General features: G+C 43.3%; 1 protein-coding gene across 2 annotated transcripts; it reads right to left on the bottom strand.

The window, feature by feature from the left end:
- Positions 1-3,838: 3,838 nt before the first annotated feature.
- MDH1 (malate dehydrogenase 1) lies at positions 3,839-19,337 on the bottom strand. 2 transcript variants are annotated; one of them, XM_082215816.1, is made up of 9 exons: positions 19,223-19,337; positions 12,792-12,890; positions 12,321-12,417; positions 10,661-10,836; positions 10,021-10,143; positions 9,689-9,865; positions 7,339-7,452; positions 6,939-7,028; positions 3,839-4,506 (listed from the first exon to the last, which is right to left on the bottom strand). In XM_082215816.1, the coding sequence occupies exons 1-9, from the start codon at positions 19,223-19,225 to the stop codon at positions 4,381-4,383; spliced, it is 1,005 nt and encodes a 334-aa protein (XP_082071942.1). In that variant the 5' UTR covers positions 19,226-19,337; the 3' UTR covers positions 3,839-4,380. The 2 variants fall into 2 exon arrangements, with proteins under 2 accessions (XP_082071942.1, XP_082071941.1); XM_082215815.1 differs by lacking the exon at positions 19,223-19,337 and adding an exon at positions 18,531-18,605.
- Between the last annotated feature and the right edge of the window lie 370 nt (positions 19,338-19,707).

Genomic DNA, 19,707 nt, shown 5'->3' with positions numbered 1-19,707 from the left:
GGACACAGGTTAGAGCTTACCAAGTGGCGATGACGACGGCGGAGAGGACTTTCTTTACTGCCTCTATTGCATTTGCAGAAAATAGCAGCAGGAGACTCTTTCGGGTGGTTCGCAATCTATCAGAACCACCTGCATCACCGGGGCCTGGTAGGGACCCCAAGATCTCCTGCAATGTTTTTGCAAAGTTTTTTGCAGATAAAGTCGCTCAGATTCAGTAGGAGGTAGACTCCACCATGGGAGCAGGGCCAGGGCGGGAGAGTGCTAGAGTTCTGTCTAGTCTTGTTACATGGGATCAATTCCAATCTGTTACCTCCGAGGATGTGGACAGGCTGCTTGGACGAGTGAAACCGACCACCTGTCTCCTTGCCCACCCTGGCTCATAAAAGCGAGCTGGGAAGGGCTGGGCAATATTTTTAATATTTTGTTGTAAGCTGTCCAGAGTAGCTGGGGAAAACCAGCCAGGTGGGCAGGGTATAATTAATAAATTATTATTATGACACTCAGTTCTATGTTTGTTTGTTTCTTAATCTCCCGCAACTGAGGCACTGTAGGTGATTCTTATGTCCAAGAAATTGTACAACTGCCTGCTGTGGGCAGATTTGCATTTCTTCTGAAAGAGCAGATGTGCAGTCTGGGATGGGCTTCTGAATCCAGTACAGTCATTGAAAGCTCAGCTGGCCTTGGTGGCTAGATGCTGCTTTTATCAGCTTTGGCTGGTACGACATCTGCAGCCGTTCCTGGACAAGGATAGTTTGGCTACAACAGTCCAGACATCATAAACTTCAAGACTGGATTACGTCAGTGCATTCTATGTGAGGCTTCTTTCGTGGCTGATCTGGAAACTGCCAGTTAATAGAGAAGGCTCCAACCTGATTTTTGACAGGAGTAAGAGTCCTATTTGCACAATACACCTGTGTTCGAAAATCTCACTGGCTGCCAATTTGCTACTGGGCCAAGTTCAAGGTGTTACTCTAGGTAAATAAAGCCCTTATTTATGTAAGAGCCTTACCCATAAGGCACCCATTTGATAATTCAGACGGCAGAACTGGCACTTTTACAAGTGCCACGTGAAGTCCATTCCACATTGCAAAGCGTCATTCCATTAAGTGTCGCAGAATCTACTCTCTGAAACACCTCCCTATTATACTAGGAACACACTTTCATTGTATTGTTTATGGCACCTATGTAATAAAAACTTTTGTTTGGGCACAGCTACCTAGACATGTAATATTATCTATATACTGGTATATTTTTATCTACTTTTCAAAATAATAGAAGTAGTGTCGTACGAATATTTTATATTGTTTTATGTAAAGCACTTAAGAGATTTTGAGTAAACGCTATATCTCATTAAATAATGAGTTGTGTTTTAAATACCATATTTTTTGCCCTATAGGACACACTTTTCCCCCTCCAAAAATGAAGGGGAAATGTGTGTGCGTCCTATGGGGCGAATGCAGGCTTTCGCTGAAGCCTGGAGAGTGAGAGGGGTTGGTGCGCACCGACCCCTCTCGCTCTCCAGGCTTCAGGAAGCTCTGCACAACCCTAGGGAGCCCAGTGCGAAGCCGCGATGGGCTCCCAAGGGTTGCGCAGAGCTGCCTGCGCTCCCGGACTTCCCGCAGCTCTGCGCAACCCTAGGGAGCCTGGTGCGAAGCCGCGACGGGCTCCCAAGGGCAGCTCTCCGCAAGCCTGGGGAGACCAGTGCGGCTCCCTAGGCTTGCAGATAGCAGGCTGTTCTGGGGGCTGGGGTTGGGAGAAGCTCGGGCTTCCCCCGCGCCAGCCCCGTGCCTGGGGGGAATAATTTTTTCCCTTTATTCCCCCCCCAAAAAAACCTAGGTGCGTCCTATGGGGCGGTGTGCCCTATGGGGTGAAAAATACGGTATATAAATAACTTAATTCCATGTTGGTCAATTGTTCTGTATTAAAAAATAATAAATTTATAGTTTTAATTATTTTACTGTACATTGCCTTGATGTTTTTTTATGAGCGAGTGCTTTAGAAATATTCTCATTAATTAAATAAAAATGACAAGATCCTGCTGACAGATATCTCTAGATACAGGTTTACATGCTTATCCACAGTTCATACAAATTAGGCTTCTATGCAGTTCTATCTAATTGAAAACGGGGGGGGGGCTCCTGGTTGGGTGCATTAATATCCTGATCATGTTGCACATTCTCTTCAGTTAAGCACTTGGAATCATTGACGTGACTAGCACTGGCATCTATGAAGACTGCCAGAGTGCAAAACACTGGTAATACTATTCGTAGAATGAAATAAAGTGCACTGACAAATATCACTCACCCACCATAACCAGCAAGGGATGCATGACAAAAACATGGCACCCCACCAATAATTTTCAAATGCAGTTTCTTTCTTATTAACTGATTGGGAGAATGGTAACAAACTGAACTGGTGCCCTAGAACATGTCGTAGTATCATCAGCAATATTAAGGGGATCCTCATGGAAGTCTCTTGAAGATTTTAAAAATAGCTGCTATAAAGATGCATTTGCAACATTATAATTTCTTATCCTGTCTCTTGGGTTCCTGGAACAGACAGACTCTACAGGAAAGTATATATTTTTTCTACTTCAGATTTCCAACTCTATATTGCTTTTCATGAGTATCTACTCTTATAGCTCCATCTACAGGCTCAACTAAAAATTTCATTTCCCAAGACCAATTGCAGGGAACTGATTCCACTTAAACAAGGAAATAGTTCAATTAAGCAATCACTAATTTTCTGACTCAACTTTTTGTAACTGAATAAATATTGCCACTACACTGGGTGACATTACAGAAGAGCCTTATGTTATTAGGCAGAAGAGCCTAATATTTTACTTAAGCTGTGTTCATACAGGTAGACTGTTTAGAGAATTGAAAGGGTTATTAGGAAGAACAACCCTCCTTTATTTTACATTCTATCCAAGGCAGAGCTGCAAAATGCTGCCACTCAGACAGGAGAAAAAGTAGACTTGTACTGGTGTGTCTCTTCCACCATTCTGCCTTGCTCCATTTCCCTCCTTCCCAAGAGTGTAAGGTCTAACATATTCCTCAACTGCCTCACTGACAATTTCATTTCACAGCAGGTGGAAGAAGCATTAAGGGGGTCATCTATCTTGGATCTGGTCCTCACCAACAGGGAGAAACTACTGTATTTGACAAAGTGGAGGTACTGGGAACCTTGGGAAGAAGTGATCGTGTCCTCTTGGGTTTCATTATACACAGGCAAGGGAAAGCCGAGTGTAGTCAGAAATGCACTTTAGACTTTTAAAAAGCTGATTCCAAAAGCTGTAAGAACTACTGGGTGTAGTACTATGGCCAGAAATACTCAAAGAGAAGAGAGTCCAAGTGAACTACTGAAGGTACAAATGCAGACAATTCCAGTAAGAAAAGTGGTAGGCATCGAAAGAAACCAGTGTTGACAGCATTAGGAGCTTGCAGATGAGCTGAGATTTAAGAAGGCATGTATAAGAAATGAAGAAAGAGCAGCCAACAGTTGCAGGGAGAGGGTCAGGCAGGCCAAAGCTCCAAATGAGCTCAGGCTTGCAAGAGAGGTTAAAAATAATAAGAAAGGTTTCCTTGGCTATATTTGAAGCAAGAGGAAGAAGCAGCAAGTAGTAGGTCCTCTGTGTGCAGAGTACAGAGAAATGCTATTATAATCTGTTTGAGCTTGCCGTAGAGGTATTGTATATTCTATGCATGGTTGTACCTTCAAACCACTCTAGTTCCAGATTTGCTTTATTTTAAAAAATGCACACAATCTACTTTATGGTGAAGGTTGTGTTTTACATACTTTCATGAAAGCAAGGTAAACAAAAAACCACAAAAGCTGCTTACTCAGCAACATTTAATGTAATTTCCAGTAAAATTTGTGCATCAATGATGGTCAACATATGGTACATTCATGGTATGCAAAATGCATTTCCTACTTAAGAGATTTTAATGGTAGAAATATAGGCTCTTGTGCACTTTGATAAAGACCAATGGTGGCTCTAATTGTACTTGATGAATAAAGTGCTAAAGCCCATTTCATAAAATCAGCTTTTAGCACTATATAGCTGGTTTTGGTGTAATTAAAGCTGAAAGGCTACTATCCTTCTAATGCACAATGCAATACAAGAAGCAAACAGTAATAAATCAAGAAGATTTGGTCAAGTGTGCAAACTACTTTTGAAACATGTGGTGCGATAACTTCATTACTAAGAGCACTCAATAACAGGCACAGATGTACCAACAAAGCAGGTACAGACTGCTGCAGCGGGGCGGGGAAGACAACTGATGGATACAGTAATCGCATTTGATGCTGAATTTAGAGACGACTTTTAGACTCCTCTGTGTTTAAGCCATCTCCCGAAGCATCCTGAGCAGCACCTAGTCATGCACTGGACAGAAACTCCACCGCAGTCTCCTTTTCATCAGTGAGCTCTTTGGCAGTCAAATCCATCTTCTCACGGGAGAAGTCATTAACAGGAAGGCCTTCGACCAACTTCCATGTTTTATCCTGTGAAAAATGAATTGGTGACTTCTAAAGCCTTTAAACCATAACAAATTTCAACTCCACAGTGTTACAGGATAAAGGTGTGACAGGGCTATTGATTAGGTCAGTCTTTCCTGCTGACTGGGGATAATGGGAGGTGCCCTCCAAAACAGCAGGAGGGCACCAGCTTGGAGAAGGTTGGATTAGGTATTCACTAGCCTCCGCACAGGAGCTTAAAACAAACTAGACATTAGAGCCACAGACTTGTAATAAACAAGTTGGCCATTCCCAACCAGCGGAGGTGTTTTAGGGAACTTTAAGAATGTATTCTTCACACTTTGCCAAATTAGAACTCCAAGTATTTTTTGGAGAAAGCTACGTTAAACTGTTATGAAAACAATGTAAGTGTTGCATATGATTTGAATGACCACCCTATGTCTACAGTTACTAAGATACTGTATTCAATATACAGTTTTGAGTTTGGGGGGGGGGGCAAACCTTGATGATACCTTTGAAAGATGTGATGAACAATATTTTAAAAACAGGAGATATCCCAGCAACATGGAAAGAAGTATTTATTACTTTGATTCCAAAACAGGATGCAGATTTCTTACAAATTAAAAATTATAAGCAAATCTCGTTGTTAAATAATGACTATAAACTGTTTTCAAGTATTTTAGCAAACAGATTGAAAAGAGTATTAAAAGATATAATACATGAAGACCAAGCTGGCTTTCTTCCTGGTAGTCAGATGAAAGATAACATAAGAAACATAGTTGATATAATTGAATATTTGACGACCAGGAATGATAAGCAAGCAGTGTTAATATTTATAGAGGCTATAAGTGTAATAAAGGTAAATATGGAAAGAAATTGGGCCACCTATGAAGATTTGGTGATGGAAATAGATAATCAGTGGAAATTAAAATCTTATGAGGAAATTAAAAGTTTAGTAAAAGATTGGTTGCATTATTGTCAAATAAATGAAATATTTAAAGAAGATTTAAAAAATAATGGATTTGAGTATATAAAATCCGGGTTTGAATTAGATTTGTTAAGCTCTAAAATTAAAATACTGTCAAAAATGTATAAATTACTTTTAGAATGGCATGTGAAAGATGAAGAAGTTAAATCTGTTATGGTACATTGGGCAAAAGATATTGGTTACAATATACAATTAGAAGATTGGGGAAAACTTTGGAAAGACGGAATAAATTTTACAGCTCGCAGTTCGCTTAAAGAAAATGTAATGAAAATTATGTACAGATGGTATATAACACCGGTGAAGTTAGCAAAAATGTACTGATCAGATAATCAATGTTGGAAATGTAAAGAAAAAGATGGTACCTTCTTTCATATGTGGTGGGTTTTTAAGAAAGTGAAGGCTTTCTGGGAAATGATATACCTGTATAATGAACTTAAAAAAATGTTGAAATATACATTTGTAAAAAAACCAGAAGCCTTTTTACTGGGTATTGTAGGCAGAGAAATACATAAGCAAGATAAAACACTCTTTTTATATGCAACAACTGCAGCAAGAATATTATTGGCCCAAAAATTGAAACGGGAAGAGATTCCGACGAAAGAAGAGTGGCAGCTGAAACTATTGGACTATGCAGATTTGGCAAAATTGACGGGGAAATTTTGGAACCAGCAAGACCAGACCTTTCTGAAAGACTGGAATAAATTTATGCTATATTTGAAAGACAACTGTAAACAACTGACATTGTTAGTAGAGTTACAAGAAGTTTTATAAGGTTAGATGTGTCATTTATTACTACAGTTGAACCTCTGTTTACATGAACTTTGGGATGCGTGCAAGGAACGGATCCCTTCCACAACCGGAGGTCCAACTGTAGTATGATTCTTAAATAGTTTATTTAAGATTAGGATTTAAGGTAATAACCACAATAATAAAATGCAATATTAGAATATAAATAGGAAAACCATTAATCGAGGAGGAGGGAAGTCTCAGGCTGAGATGACCAAGTGGTTTTTATATATTATATGTAAGATGTATGTTTTGCCTAAAAAATATTTGTAAAACTCAATAAAAATTATTTCAACAACAAAAAAAGAGCTGTGGGAGGGAGTTCATCGTTACACAAAGGTGATTGTTCGGTCAGGCCAAGCATTTACCTTTCCTAAAATGCCCCTTGCGTGCTGTTCTGAGGGTTCTCCTGACCCGCTCCCCAAAGCCAGTTTTGAGGGGGATGACGAGAGAAGGGGAGCCCCACTGCACAAACAGAAACCCTTCACAGTGGCTCCACTTGCAGGACTCATTAGTTAAATCCTGCACTATGTGCTTTAGGGATAGTATCTAAACTGCTGTTGCTGTTTTATAGATTCTTTAATGCGCACAGTAGTGATGTCCACATTGCACTTGTGCTTCTTGAACTTTGCACAGTATCACATTTACTTAACAAGTATTTCAGAAACTGCATATTTTTACATACCTTTATTACAACAGGAAATGAATAGATCAGATCTTCAGGGACACCATATGAATTTCCATCAGAAATAACACCCATGGAAACAAATTCACCCTTTAAATAAGAATACAAATAAATAGTGTAGTACTTTGCCAATTATTTACTTCACATTTGGCATAAGGATATATCGTTCTGAAGGAAGGATCCTGTTACAATTCTTTGCATTCCAGAATATCAACTTGCCATTTTTCTCTTTACACTTATGATCAGTTTTATCACATTTGTGATTTTACCAAGAAATTCATGAAAGCATATATAAGATTATCAGGTGATCAGCTGTATGCCTAATATAAAGGAAGTATATACTAAATTTTAAACAGCTATTATCAAAGCTAACTTCTTCATGGGCTGTTGCAACGCTTACCTCTGGAGTGCCAAACCATAGGTCTCTCACATGATCACAGATAGCTTTGGCTGCCGACATTGCACTTGATAGCTTCCTGGCTTTAATAACAGCTGCACCTCGCTGCTGAACAGTCTGTAGTATTGACAGAGGAAAATTACTGGACTATTTGCACCTACTACCATAATTACTCTTTATTATAACGAGTCCAAGACAGAGAGGCTACCAATATTGTCTACATAAGGACAATGAAAAACATTTTAAGCATTTTTACCCAGTTCCTCACCCCAAAAACTCCCAGAGTAGCTTTCAGATAAATAAAACACAAGACATTCCTTGCCTTCAAAGATTACAATCTAGAACACAAAAGAACAGGGAATATACCAACTTCACATGAAGTCTACAGAACAGGCATAGGCACACTACAATTGTAGATTGGGACTACAGTTCCCATCATCCCTGACCACTGGTCTTGTTAGCTAGGGATCATGGGAGTTGTAGTCCTAAAAACATCTGGAGGGCCAAGTTTGCCTATGGCTGCAATAGAGCTTTCCAAAACTCAGGCTGAATTTAATCAGATTTAGGAATTTAATCAGATCCACGGTCATTAACCTTTTATCTTGATATTGTTGCTGGGGTTTTTTGTTTGCATCCTGCCACATAACAGTTCTGGAATAATGTATGGGGGGAGTTTTTTCTTCTACCGCATAAAAGTAACAACTTATGTGAAAGATCCAGAATAGATTAGGGCTGGGTAAGATTTGGTTTTCAACATTATGATCTATCAGCAGCTAAATACCGGTATACACTGATATATCACAATGCCTGAAATGTACCTTAGGGGAGGAAGACGCAGCCAAGATACATTGCTCAGCCCCATACAACTCTTGACTGCTGCAAGAGAAGTGTGGGGGCTTGAACAGCTGAGGGGTGGGCAGTCCCCGCCCTCTGGCTCACGTGAGCTAGAGGCAGGGGGCTCCCTCAAAAGTGGCTGCCTGCCTTCGCTCAAGAAGCTAGGCAGCGTCTCTTATTTTTTCTTTTAAAAAAGTAAGATAAACAAATTTTAAACAATTCGACATTTCAAATTTAGCAATCAATCATTCCACCTACAAAATTCTCTCCCTTCCTCCATGGTTCCCTCAAAATTTCAATTTGTGCTGCATATTATAGTTACTCTATACCTTCACCTTATCTCACAGTAAAAACAAAAAGTGCACCCCCACTGCTGTTCTCACTCAAATCCTCAAATTTCACTTACCAATTCTACATATTCTATCTATTTCAGCTGCCATTCTTCTTTGGTAGGTATCACCTCATCGCACCATTTTTGTGTGTACAATATTCGTGCTACCGTGGTTGCGTAAAGAAATAGATTTATACGAGTTTTTTGGATATCTGCTCCAGCTATCCCTAGTAAAAAAAAAGCTTCTGGGGTTTTTTTTTTTGGGGGGGTTTACATTGAATATCCTTTTCAACTCATTATAAATCATTTCCCAAAAGTCCTTAGCTACTTTGCACGGCCACCACATTCCCAACAAAGATTAGATGTTGATTTATAATTTTGGCTAATTTACTTGGTGTTAGGTACCATCTACATATCATTTTCATAAAATTCTCCCTCAAGGTATAACATGCCTAGCCCAATAGCAGATTTAACAATTTCTTCTTGGGTTTCCTATACTAACAATATTTTATACATCCTCGAAATCAGTTTTTCTCTATTTTCTATTCGTTCCCTTTCAGACTGAGAACTTTGGTCATCAAAGCCACACTTTTTATGACATTTGAACATTTCATTCAGTTGGTAGTAATGCAACCAACTCATTACCTGATTTCTAATATCCTCAAACTTTTTCATTTTACATCTTTTTCTGTAAAATGCCGTAAGTCTCTCTATATTGACTACTTCTTTTCCATGTTCAAATTCTTCTGGGAGATTGCTTCCTTAGCTACAATAGCACTGAAATAAAGCGTATGGGGGAATTGTATCTCTATGCAGTGGTCCCACTGGTGTAGGGCATACAGTCCTGGGAAAAAGAAAACCCTCTTTGAATTCTGAAATATGACATGTTTTGTTGCTCATCTGGGGTTCTATTTACCTAATTTTAAGACCTGCTAAGGAACAGATGGTTGTTATTATGTCCTCATATGTAAAACCACAGAATTCAAGGTGAGTGTACTTTCTTTTCCCCATGACTATACATGCATAGAGTTTATCTACATGCAAATGTCAGAGCACGGCCACTGTACAAAACCGCTAATGTAGAAGCTGATATTCTGAAATCCTGACTCTGGAACATCTGCTACTCATGTTACGTTGCTGCAATAGACAAGACAAGACAAAACGAAATCACCCACATTATTAACTTACAGTAATGAAGTCACCCTTGAGCCAGTTGTCATTCTTCACAGCTTCATAAACTCCAATATCTTTTCCTTGCACTTTCACCTTGGCATGATTAACATCTGGATATTGAGTAGAGGAGTGATTCCCCCAGATGATGCAGTTCTTAACATCCTTGGCAGTCACACCAACTTTGATAGCAATCTAGTTTTATTGAGGGTAGGAAGCAGAAAATGCCAAGATCAGATGGTAATTTGAAGCATTTAGATTCCCTACCCCTTTTAAACAAATTATTTCAAAAAACTGGCTTACATAAAGAACAAAAAAGTGTTTTCTATAACTTAGAAGAGAGTTCCTACCTGGGATTTAGCTCTGTTGTGATCCAGACGGGTTAAACAACTGAAATTCTCCTTTGGTATAGATGGAGCAGACTTTGAGGCAATCAGGCAGTTGGTATTTGCTGGATTGCCTACCACAATAACCTGATTGGGAGGCAAGGAAGAAAGTGGACTATTTACTGCAAGTCTGTCAAGTGACCAACCAGCTAAACCACAATTGCTAAGATTTCAGATGTGATTTATAGTTTAGAGAATTTTTTTAAATGCTAAAGCAGTATATAAATTGTGTAAACCAACATTTCACTGATCATGTGGAAATTGAAATCTGATAAATGGCAAATTACTGAACTAGAAACATTTTGTAAACTGGTTAACAAGACAAATGGTACAAAAATGTCTCCCCCCCCCCTTTTAAAGACTCAGGTAGCTTAAAACTTGGATGCTCGACTTTAATTAAAGCGCCAACTTCATTTCTGTATTCAAAGTACTTCACATGTTATGATAGCAATCCTTTTAACAGCTTAAAGGGTAGACCAGACTTAGGATCCTTATATTATGGACAGAAGTAAGAGAGTGACAATGATGAGATGATATGTAAATCAGCAATCTCTTGAGGCACAGCTCATTCTCTTAGCAACCACATCACACCAGCTGTATTCACCTTAACAGTCTTCTTTGCATACTTGTCCAATGCAGCTCCTTGTGACTTAAAAATTTTCACATTTGCCTTGAGCAGATCTTTGCGTTCCATGCCCTCTTTCCTTGGCATGGAGCCAACTAGGATGGCTATATCAAGGTCTTTAAATGCAACATCTTCTTTGTCAGTTGCAATTACCTCTGTAAGTAGAGAGGAAGAGGGCTGAAAGATGAGTTTATGGTAAAAATATGAGGGGAAACCAGTGCCTTCAGAACTAATCATAACAAGGCTGTGACCAAAATCCCAAAGCATATCAAAAAGTCTGCCACTGCTTCTGCTCAAGTGTCAATTCTCTCTTTTTCTAATGCCTCAACCTAATGCCTTTTCTCTAATGCCTCAACCTATTAATAAATTGTGAAGTGAATTTGCTTCGTGACTTCCATGATGCAAACTGGTCTAAACTTTGTTTAGATTAGTGTTTCTCAAACTTGGCTCTCCAGCTGTTGCTGGACTACAACCCATCATTCATAACCACTGGTCATGCTAGCTAGGTATGATGGGAGTTGTAGTCCAACAGCAGCTGGAAAGCCAAGTTTGAAAGCACTGGTTTAGGTACAAGCCTCCTTTTCCCCCCGTTTTTTCAAGGTTATTGAAATAATGATTCAGTGGCCACTTTATTAGGTAAGCATAACCAAAGGCAAAAGCTTTCAGCACTGAAATTAACTACATCAGTGTTTCCCAACCGGTGTTGCGCGGCACACTAGTGTGCCGTGAGACGTTGGCTGGTGTGCCGTGGGAGGGAGGCGGGCGAGTCGGGCGGTGAGAGGCGGCGGCGGCGAGGATCCGCGTCAAGCCGGGGGCGGCTCCGCAGTGGTGGTGCCGAGGGGCGGGGCAGCGCGCGCAAAAGGGAGGAGCGCGAGACAGCGGAGGAGGAGGAGGCCGGCATGTCTGGGCAGCAGCAGCAACAACAGCAGCAGCAACTCCCGGCGACGGCTCCTCAAGCCCCGCCGCCGCTCCCTCCTCCGCCCGCTATCGCCGCCACCACCACAACAGCCGCCGCCGCCTCAGTTGCCGCCGTCCCTCAGTCCCTCGCTCTGCTGCCTCCTCCCACCCCCAAAGCTTGGAGGTTCCCCGGCAAGGGGGAGGGAAAAAACTTTCACTTTCGTGCGTCCCTCCCGGCGTGACGCTGCACGCTGATGTCACGGGGCTGTAATGGTGGTGTGCCGCGAGATTTTTTTCATTAAACAGGTGTGCCGTTGCCCAAAAAAGGTTGGGAAACACTGAACTACATCACACGAATGTACAATCACTGAATCAGTGTGAGGTAGGATTCTATTAAATATGACTTTCTTTTAATTGGCATTAGTGGTCAGTAGAGCAAAACGTGCAAGTATACTACCGGACAAGCTTCCCCAGTGCTTTGAAAATTATTTTCTTCCACCACAGACTATACCTCCCATAGTCTGCTTAATGTGTTGGGCTTATAAATCTTACATTTAATTCCTCATGCAAGCCAACATCTCTTCAATTTACGGAATGGCAAAATGGTCCTCTTTTGCCCTGACATATATGGCCACTACACTGAACAATGCTGTTAAATCTGGCAGTAATGTGTCTCTCATTTGCCTATATATTTCAAACCTAAGCATCTGCAGACAGAGCACAAACTGAATTTTCTTGTCACCTCTTAGCAGAGGAAGAGCACAGTCTTGCAGTTCCATAAGTACGCCATCCAATACAGTCATCATGGGAGTGATATCCAAGAGCACAAGAATAAGAGGCTGTAAAGCAACAACAGTTGTGTCAGTTACTTAGTTTATTTAACATTGATCAGACTACATGTAAGATCAAATTAAATTAGGTTCCTTGTCCTGTTTGTACCACCATATTAATGAAGTACAAAATATATTTAAGAATAATTTGTAATTTGTCAGAATCTTTCTTACCATTCTATACAATGAATATATATTAAAAAATTCATTTCTGCATAATGGACTCTCACTTTCCCTCCACAAGATAGTCATTTTAATAACAATTGACAAAAAAGTCAATGAGGCCCTTTTCTTGCACTGGATGTCTGTTAACAACTGCAGAGTTGACCTTTGTGCTCATATGGACTGCTTATGGGTATGCTATCATTCATTTTATCCATTACCTGATCTGCTCCGAAGACATCACCCTTAGCAATGCCGTAGAGCAGAGAGTAGGCAATCTGTCCAGCAGCACCAGTCACGAGGACTTTGATTGGTTTGGACTGAAAGAGAAAGAATATTTGTAGATTTCCATAAACACGTTTTCTCTTGTTACTGTAGAATGAACTTTCATAAAAGTTAGCGTTTGGCAAATAATTTGTCAGGAATTGTTAGGAGGTCTATGATTCAGCTAACCTTCCAACTGTGAACGAACCAGACTGCCAGGAATTCATTATAATTATTCAGTCTTGGGACAGCCAAAACATGTTTTAAACTTATAAACAGAACAGAAACGTTAAAAGGACAAATCTCCCATGCAGAATACAGAAACATCAATATTCCATACCAGCCTAAACATGAGCTATTTTAAAGAGATTTCTCAGAAACTACAGTCTTTTGGAAACAAGGCAATTACATGTAGAAAATGAAAAGCTGAAAGACAATTTTTATTTAAGACCACCATATAACAAGACAAGCGTGAAAAATATACTAGGTAACCTTATACTGTCAGATATACCGTATTTTTCGCCCCATAAGACACACTTTTTCCCCTCCAAAAATGAAGGGGAAATCGGGGTGCGTCTTATGGGGTGAATGCCTGCAAGCCTCGCGCACCCGGCAGGAGGTCCCACCGGGTGCGCGAGGCTTGGGGCGGCAGCCTGTCGCCCGAAGCACGGGGAGCCCTCGGGAGGGCTCCCCCTGCTTCGGGCGAGTGTCTGCAAGCCTCGCGCGCCCGGCAGGAGGTCCCACCGGGTGCGTGAGGCTTGGGGCGACAGCCTGTCGCCCGAAGCACGGGGAGCCCTCGGGAGGGCTCCCCCTGCTTCGGGCGAGTGTCTGCAAGCCTCGCGCACCCGGCAGGAGGTCCCACCGGGTGCGCGAGGCTTGGGGCGGCAGCGGACTGCTTGCGCGCACCTAGAAGCTTGGGGCGCGCTGAGCTCAGCACGCCCCAAGCTCCTGGATTAGCGCAGGGGTCCGCTAGCCCTGGGAGAGGCGCCCGGCTCTCCCACGCTAGCGGAGACCTTGCCGGCATGGAGAAGCTTGGGGCGCGCTGAGCTCCGCACGCCCCAAGCTCCTGGTGTAGCGCAGCGCACCTGGGGGGGGGGAAATAATTTTTTTTCCTTTATTCCCCCCCCCAAAAAAATCTAGGTGCGTCTTATGGGCCAGTGCGTCTTATGGGGCGAAAAATACGGTATATGAGAATATAAAGTGCCTTGCAACTTTTGGTATCTACAATTAAACATCTGACTTTAGGCAATGGCATAGGAAACTGACACACTGTTATAGAGAACATGCACATATTTAATAGATCTTATGGGGAGCAGTTCTCCTTATGCTTGTATCCTGCTTTTCTTTCATCATGGAACCCAATGTGGCCATATGTGGTTTCCATTCAGGCACTGGCCAGATCTGCTCTCACACCAAACTCGTGGGGTAAGCTAAGTGTTGTGCTCATTTAAGGAAGGTATTTGAGTCTATTCATTGCTAGCAAAATGATGCAGGCTGCTATTTCAAAGCAGAGAAATTTCAGCTCACTCAAGCAACAGCTCTTAGATTTAAAAGTTTGAACAAAAGAAATGATGTGGCCTCAAGAAAAACAAAATGCAAGTTTCAACAAGGGAAAAAAAGTCTGCTATTTTATATCTGATGCACTACTTTAACTTAGCAAGACAATGTTTTTCAGGTTTAGTAGGATTTGCAACTTATGTAATGTTGGATGCCAGCTGTTTGAAGTCTGTATTAATTACAATCCCCAAGATCCTCTTCCTAAGTTACTGGTGTTGGCCAGTTTACAGTAACTGGATAAAATAATCATGGTTATCAACAAAAAGAACTGGTTTAAACTAGAGAAATACAAATCCATTTAAATGTGATGATTAATTATGAATAAAGAACCTATACTAGTGAAAGCAATCATGAAAGACAATGCATCATACCTGTAAAGGGAAGGAGAAAGTTAAATAGACTTATTAGTACAGTGGTACCTCGGGTTACATACACTTCAAGTTACATACTGTCAGAGCTGCCCTAGGTCCCAGCTCACAAAGGACCAACGCCATTTCGTTGTTATATACAAGAGTCTTTATTGAAGTTCAGTTTGTCTTTCACATCAGCAGCATGCAGCTCTACGTCTGAAACTCTAGACCGCTGAAGCTCCGTCTGAGTCTCCTCCCCCGATACACCAGTTTAAGACCCTAGCCTTACTCCACCTCTTCCTCTGCTCTTTCCTCCTCTGGGTCCTCCTGTCAGCTGGGGTTTCGCCCTTCCTAGACTCTTCTGACGCTGAATCCCCTGAGTCTTCCCCCTGCCTCCGGCGGGCTTTAGGACCTGGTTCCCGATCCGGGCTTTCTGCTGTCCCGCGCGCCTGTACATTTGAACTTGGCGCGCACGCCCAGCCGGCAACCTTCCTCCTGACCGTTTCACTGCTCCTGTCACTGCTTCCCCCTTCGGGGAGGCTAGCTGGACCTGACACCTGGGACTCTTCCCCCCCACTCTGCTCTGGTGGGGAAGCTGGTCCTGATCTCCAGCTGTTGCTTTGGGAGTCCCCGCTGGCCCCCTGTTTCTGGTGTGTCCCCCCTGGGACCCCCCTCGCCCTGACCATCGGCGCCTCCTTCTGGGAATCTTCTGATTCGCTGGAGAAGCTCATGGAATCTCTCGGGTCACTGTCATACTCCCCTATGCTGCCCTCAGATCCTTCCCCTTCGCTCTCCATCTCCTCTCTCCCCTGTGCCTCTGTCCCTGAGCCCCTGACACATACGTTTCAGGTTACAGACTTCACTAACCCAGAAATAGTACCTCGGGTTAAGAACTTTGCTTCAGGATGAGACCAGAAATCGTGCAGTGGTGGCGCGGCGGCAGCAGGAGGCCCCATTAGCTAAAGTGGTGCTTCAGGTTAAGAACAGTTTCAGGTTAAGAACGGACCTCTGGAACGAATTAAGTTCTTAACCTGAGGTACCAGTGTATTAGTTATTAATACTGTTACTAGAATTCTGGCTTCCTTGTATCTTTGGAGAGGCATAATTACCACAATACCTCAAGGACTGCGTCTCCCCATATGATCTGACCTGGACTCTGCAATCATTATCTGATGCCCTTCTATGTGTGCCTCCTCCACAAAAGGGTGGCAAGACAGGAATGGGCCTTTTCTGCTGTGGATCCCTGTTTGTGGAATACTCTCCCCAGGAAGGCTCACCTGGTGCCTTCATTGTACACCTTTAGACGCCAGGCAAAAATGTTCCTCTTCAACCAGGCCTTTGGGCTGTGTTATATGAAGTATTCCCAACTCTCAACTGTCACAAGTTCCATGTAACTCCTCCCTGCTGTTTTCAGAAAAGCAACAACTGCCAACATCCTTTCAGCACCCTTCCCCATGTGAAGTCATGACTGTAAGCTCAACTTAAAATTGCGTGCAATTAATAATTCTGCGTATAATATTGGATTCTTCACTGAGTGCCAGAGCCTGCAGCTGGGAGTGTGAGGGAGGTGACTTGGCACCACACAAGTTTCCAGAGCCCTTCAGTTTAGGCTGGGAGTGAACGGTGGACTCCTTTCATCTCCAAGCAGTGGGCATGTAGGTCAGGGCTGTTGGAAGTCCAAAACAACTGGAATGCTCATGCCGGCTACCACAAACTTAGTAGAGGCACAAGCATGTTGATCCACCTACAGTTCTTCCACATTTCAACAGCGCTGCTGTATTACTATAAAAGCTCACGGTCTTATCTGTAAAGATTTAAATGCTTTTTTTTTTTTAAAAAAAAGGTAACTTGTATAATTTCTTACTAAGAGTTACTAAGAGTTAATTCTTTATACCACCTCTGGTTTTACTGCATAATATGTCCTGTGCTCTGACATCATCAGGATTAAATGGTGTGTTGGGGATTATGGGGAGATTGCTGCAATCAACATTCCTGCTTTCATGGGCATTTTATTAATGATGCCATTCATTTAGTCTCTAGTAGTTAAAGCAAATCAATATTTTCCCTCCAGGGTTGTGCTACAAGTCAACACTGACAGTTTCTTTATTCCAGATGCTTCTGTGGCATAGCTATACAGCCCCGTCTCTTTATACAATTTTGGTGCCTAATTGCTTGCATCACAGACTGCACTAATTTAACAGCCTGATCCTGTGAGCTTTTATACCTTTAACCCTTAAGACAAAATATTTTTAAAAGCTTCTTAAAAGGTAAAGGTAAAGGGACCCCTGACCAGTAGGTCCAGTCATGGCCAACTCTGGGGTTGCAGCACTCATCTCGCTTTATTGGCTGAGGGAGCTTCCGGGTCATGTGGCCAGCATGACTAAGCCGCTTCTGGCGAACCAGAGCAGCACACAGGAACGCTGTTTACCTTCCCGCCGGAGTGGTACCTATTTATCTACTTGCACCTTGATGTGCTTTCGAACTGCTAGATTGGCAGGAGCAGGGACCGAGCAACAGGAGCTCACCCCGTCGCGGGAATTCTAACCGCCAACCTTCTGATCGGCAAGTCCTAGGCGCTGTGGTTTCACCCACAGCGCCACCCGCGTCCCTAGCGCCAAAAGCATTTAAATCTTTACAGATAACACTCTTACTTGTTACCTAATAAGGTGTTATGAGCTGCAGACCATAAGGAAAAGGGTGTGTCTTATGGGACACCCATTGCCTCCTCTCAGTGGATGAACAGCTATATGGTCACATACCATAAACCAGATAAAATTTTGCAATTGATTTGCACCATCATAACACAGTGAATATAAAGTTGCACCTTAAGTCACTCCTGTCATCGGAAAGCATCAGACTACGGCTATGACCCCAACAAGAATTTGGAAGTTTGCCTACTTGAAGAGCACCTTGAAAGTCATACAGGGAGACATTCCAGCAATACCAGTAAGTCACACACTGCTGAAATTGAAGACGATAAATGGGGCATTGTTATTGAGCAAGGCTGGCAGTACTATCTGCAGCTGTCCCCTCAAGTGCTATATACCCTGGTTACTAATGAACAACAGTGACATAAAATTTGAGGAAAATGTTTTCCCTTCCTGCCCCATCACCCCTTGTAGGTTACCTTCCAAGCCGAGCAGAAGAGAAGTTTGGATTTGATATCCTGCTTTATCACTACCCAAAGGAGTCTTAAAGCGGCTCACATTCTCCTTTCCCTTCCTCCCCCACAACAAACACTCTGTGAGGTGAGTGGGGCTAAGAGACTTCACAGAAGTGTGACTGGCCCAAGGTCACCCAGCAGCTGCAGGTGGAGGAGCGGGGACGCGAACCCGGTTTCCCAGATTATGGGTCTACCACTCTTAACCACTACTCCACACTGGCACCACAAAGGCTTATGACAGAAAAAAGAACGGAACTGGGCAGAGCTTCTTCTCACACACTCTGTAGAAACAGAGAGCCAAGGCAGTGTGCATCACAAAACCCAAGTACAGTGGTACCTCGTGTTAAGAACTTACCATAATTTGTTCTGGAGGTCTGTTCTTAACCTGAGGTACCACTTTAGCTAATGGGGCCTCCTGCTGCCACCACGCCGCTGGAGCATGATTTCTGTTCTCATCCTGAAGCTAAGTTCTTAACCTGAGGTACTATTTCTGGGTTAGCGGAGTCTGTAACCTGAAGTGTATGTAACCCGAGGTACCACTGTACTGAAGCCCAGAAAATGTTTTCATTGCTTGCACTGCAGTTGCAAAATGGGAGAACAGCAGCTATGGGCTTGCTCTGATTTACCAGGACTTTCATGCATGGTTGAAGATCTATCACTCCAACTCTCTTTTGTCCTTGCCACATGTATTCAAGGAACCATAGGATTGTAGAGCTGGAAGGAACCACTATATCAAGTGGTATAGAAAATAAAGAAAGAAAGAAAGAAAGAAAGTGGGGCTTGAACCCACGACCAAGAGATTTAAGAGTCTCATGTGCAACACAGTAATCTACTGAGCCTATAACTCAGCCCAGGGGACCCCTATGTCTCAGCCTACACCACGTTCAACCCCCAAGCAGTTACCTGAGCCGGTGCTCAAATTATGGTGGCAAATGAGGTCAGCAATGCTGGAAGAAGGGGCTCGTGGGCCTGGTTTTTTCCCATTAAACCCATATGCCCCAGCCCGATTAGTCAACCCCAGTCCCTGGCCAGCCTTTTGAAATAGAGGGACCCCCCCCCCGGGTCCCTGCCCCCCCAACCCTGCCATTCGAGAACAGAGCCTTCAGGCGCCTCCCCTCATCCTGGCAAGGGACCTCGCGCTGGTTTGACCAGGTCGCCGCTGTGCAGACGGACAAGCGCAGCCGCTGCCTTCGCCGCCCTCCCATTTTCTCGTCAGAACCTTCTGCCTCCCACCCAGCCCAGGAAATAATGCGATTCATTTTAAAAGGCTGCGGGACGCCTCGCTGCGCAATCTGATCCCGAGCTCAGCTTCACTGACCATGGCGGCGGCGACAGAAGAAGCGCGCGCTCTCTCTCTCTCCCGGCAGGTCACCTTCTCCCGAGGAGCAGCAGTCGGCGGATACAGCAGAGAAGGCGGAGCTCCGAAAAAGCCACGCCTCACTCTCGCCGCCGCCTCTCGCTTTGCCACCTGGAAGTTGTAGTCCGTAGCTCCCCAGACGGCATGTGGCGCGGAATCAAGGTTGCGGCCCAGGAGAACTACAAGGCCCAGGACGCACCGGAGCCGGCATTTGCCCTCAGTCGTACGTCCGCTGAAGGAAGAGGGGGGCGGAGAGCGGGAGGAGGGAAGACTCGGCTTTCGCCTTGACGTAGAAGTCACGCGCTTCTTTCAAGAGGAAGGTGGAGGGGGGGCAGTTGGGGCGCATGCGCAGAAGGGCGCCCGGGAGTTTTGCTTGAAGTTCATAGATTTTAGCTGGCAGCGCGGATTTTAAGTAACAGCTTTCAAACAATTTACAGACGGCAAAC

This window comes from Podarcis vaucheri (assembly GCF_965113315.1).
Source record: "Podarcis vaucheri genome assembly, chromosome: 3".
Taxonomy (NCBI): domain Eukaryota; kingdom Metazoa; phylum Chordata; class Lepidosauria; order Squamata; family Lacertidae; genus Podarcis; species Podarcis vaucheri.
The sequence above is the reverse complement of the archived record's forward strand: the minus strand, read 5'-3'. Positions and strand labels throughout refer to the sequence as shown.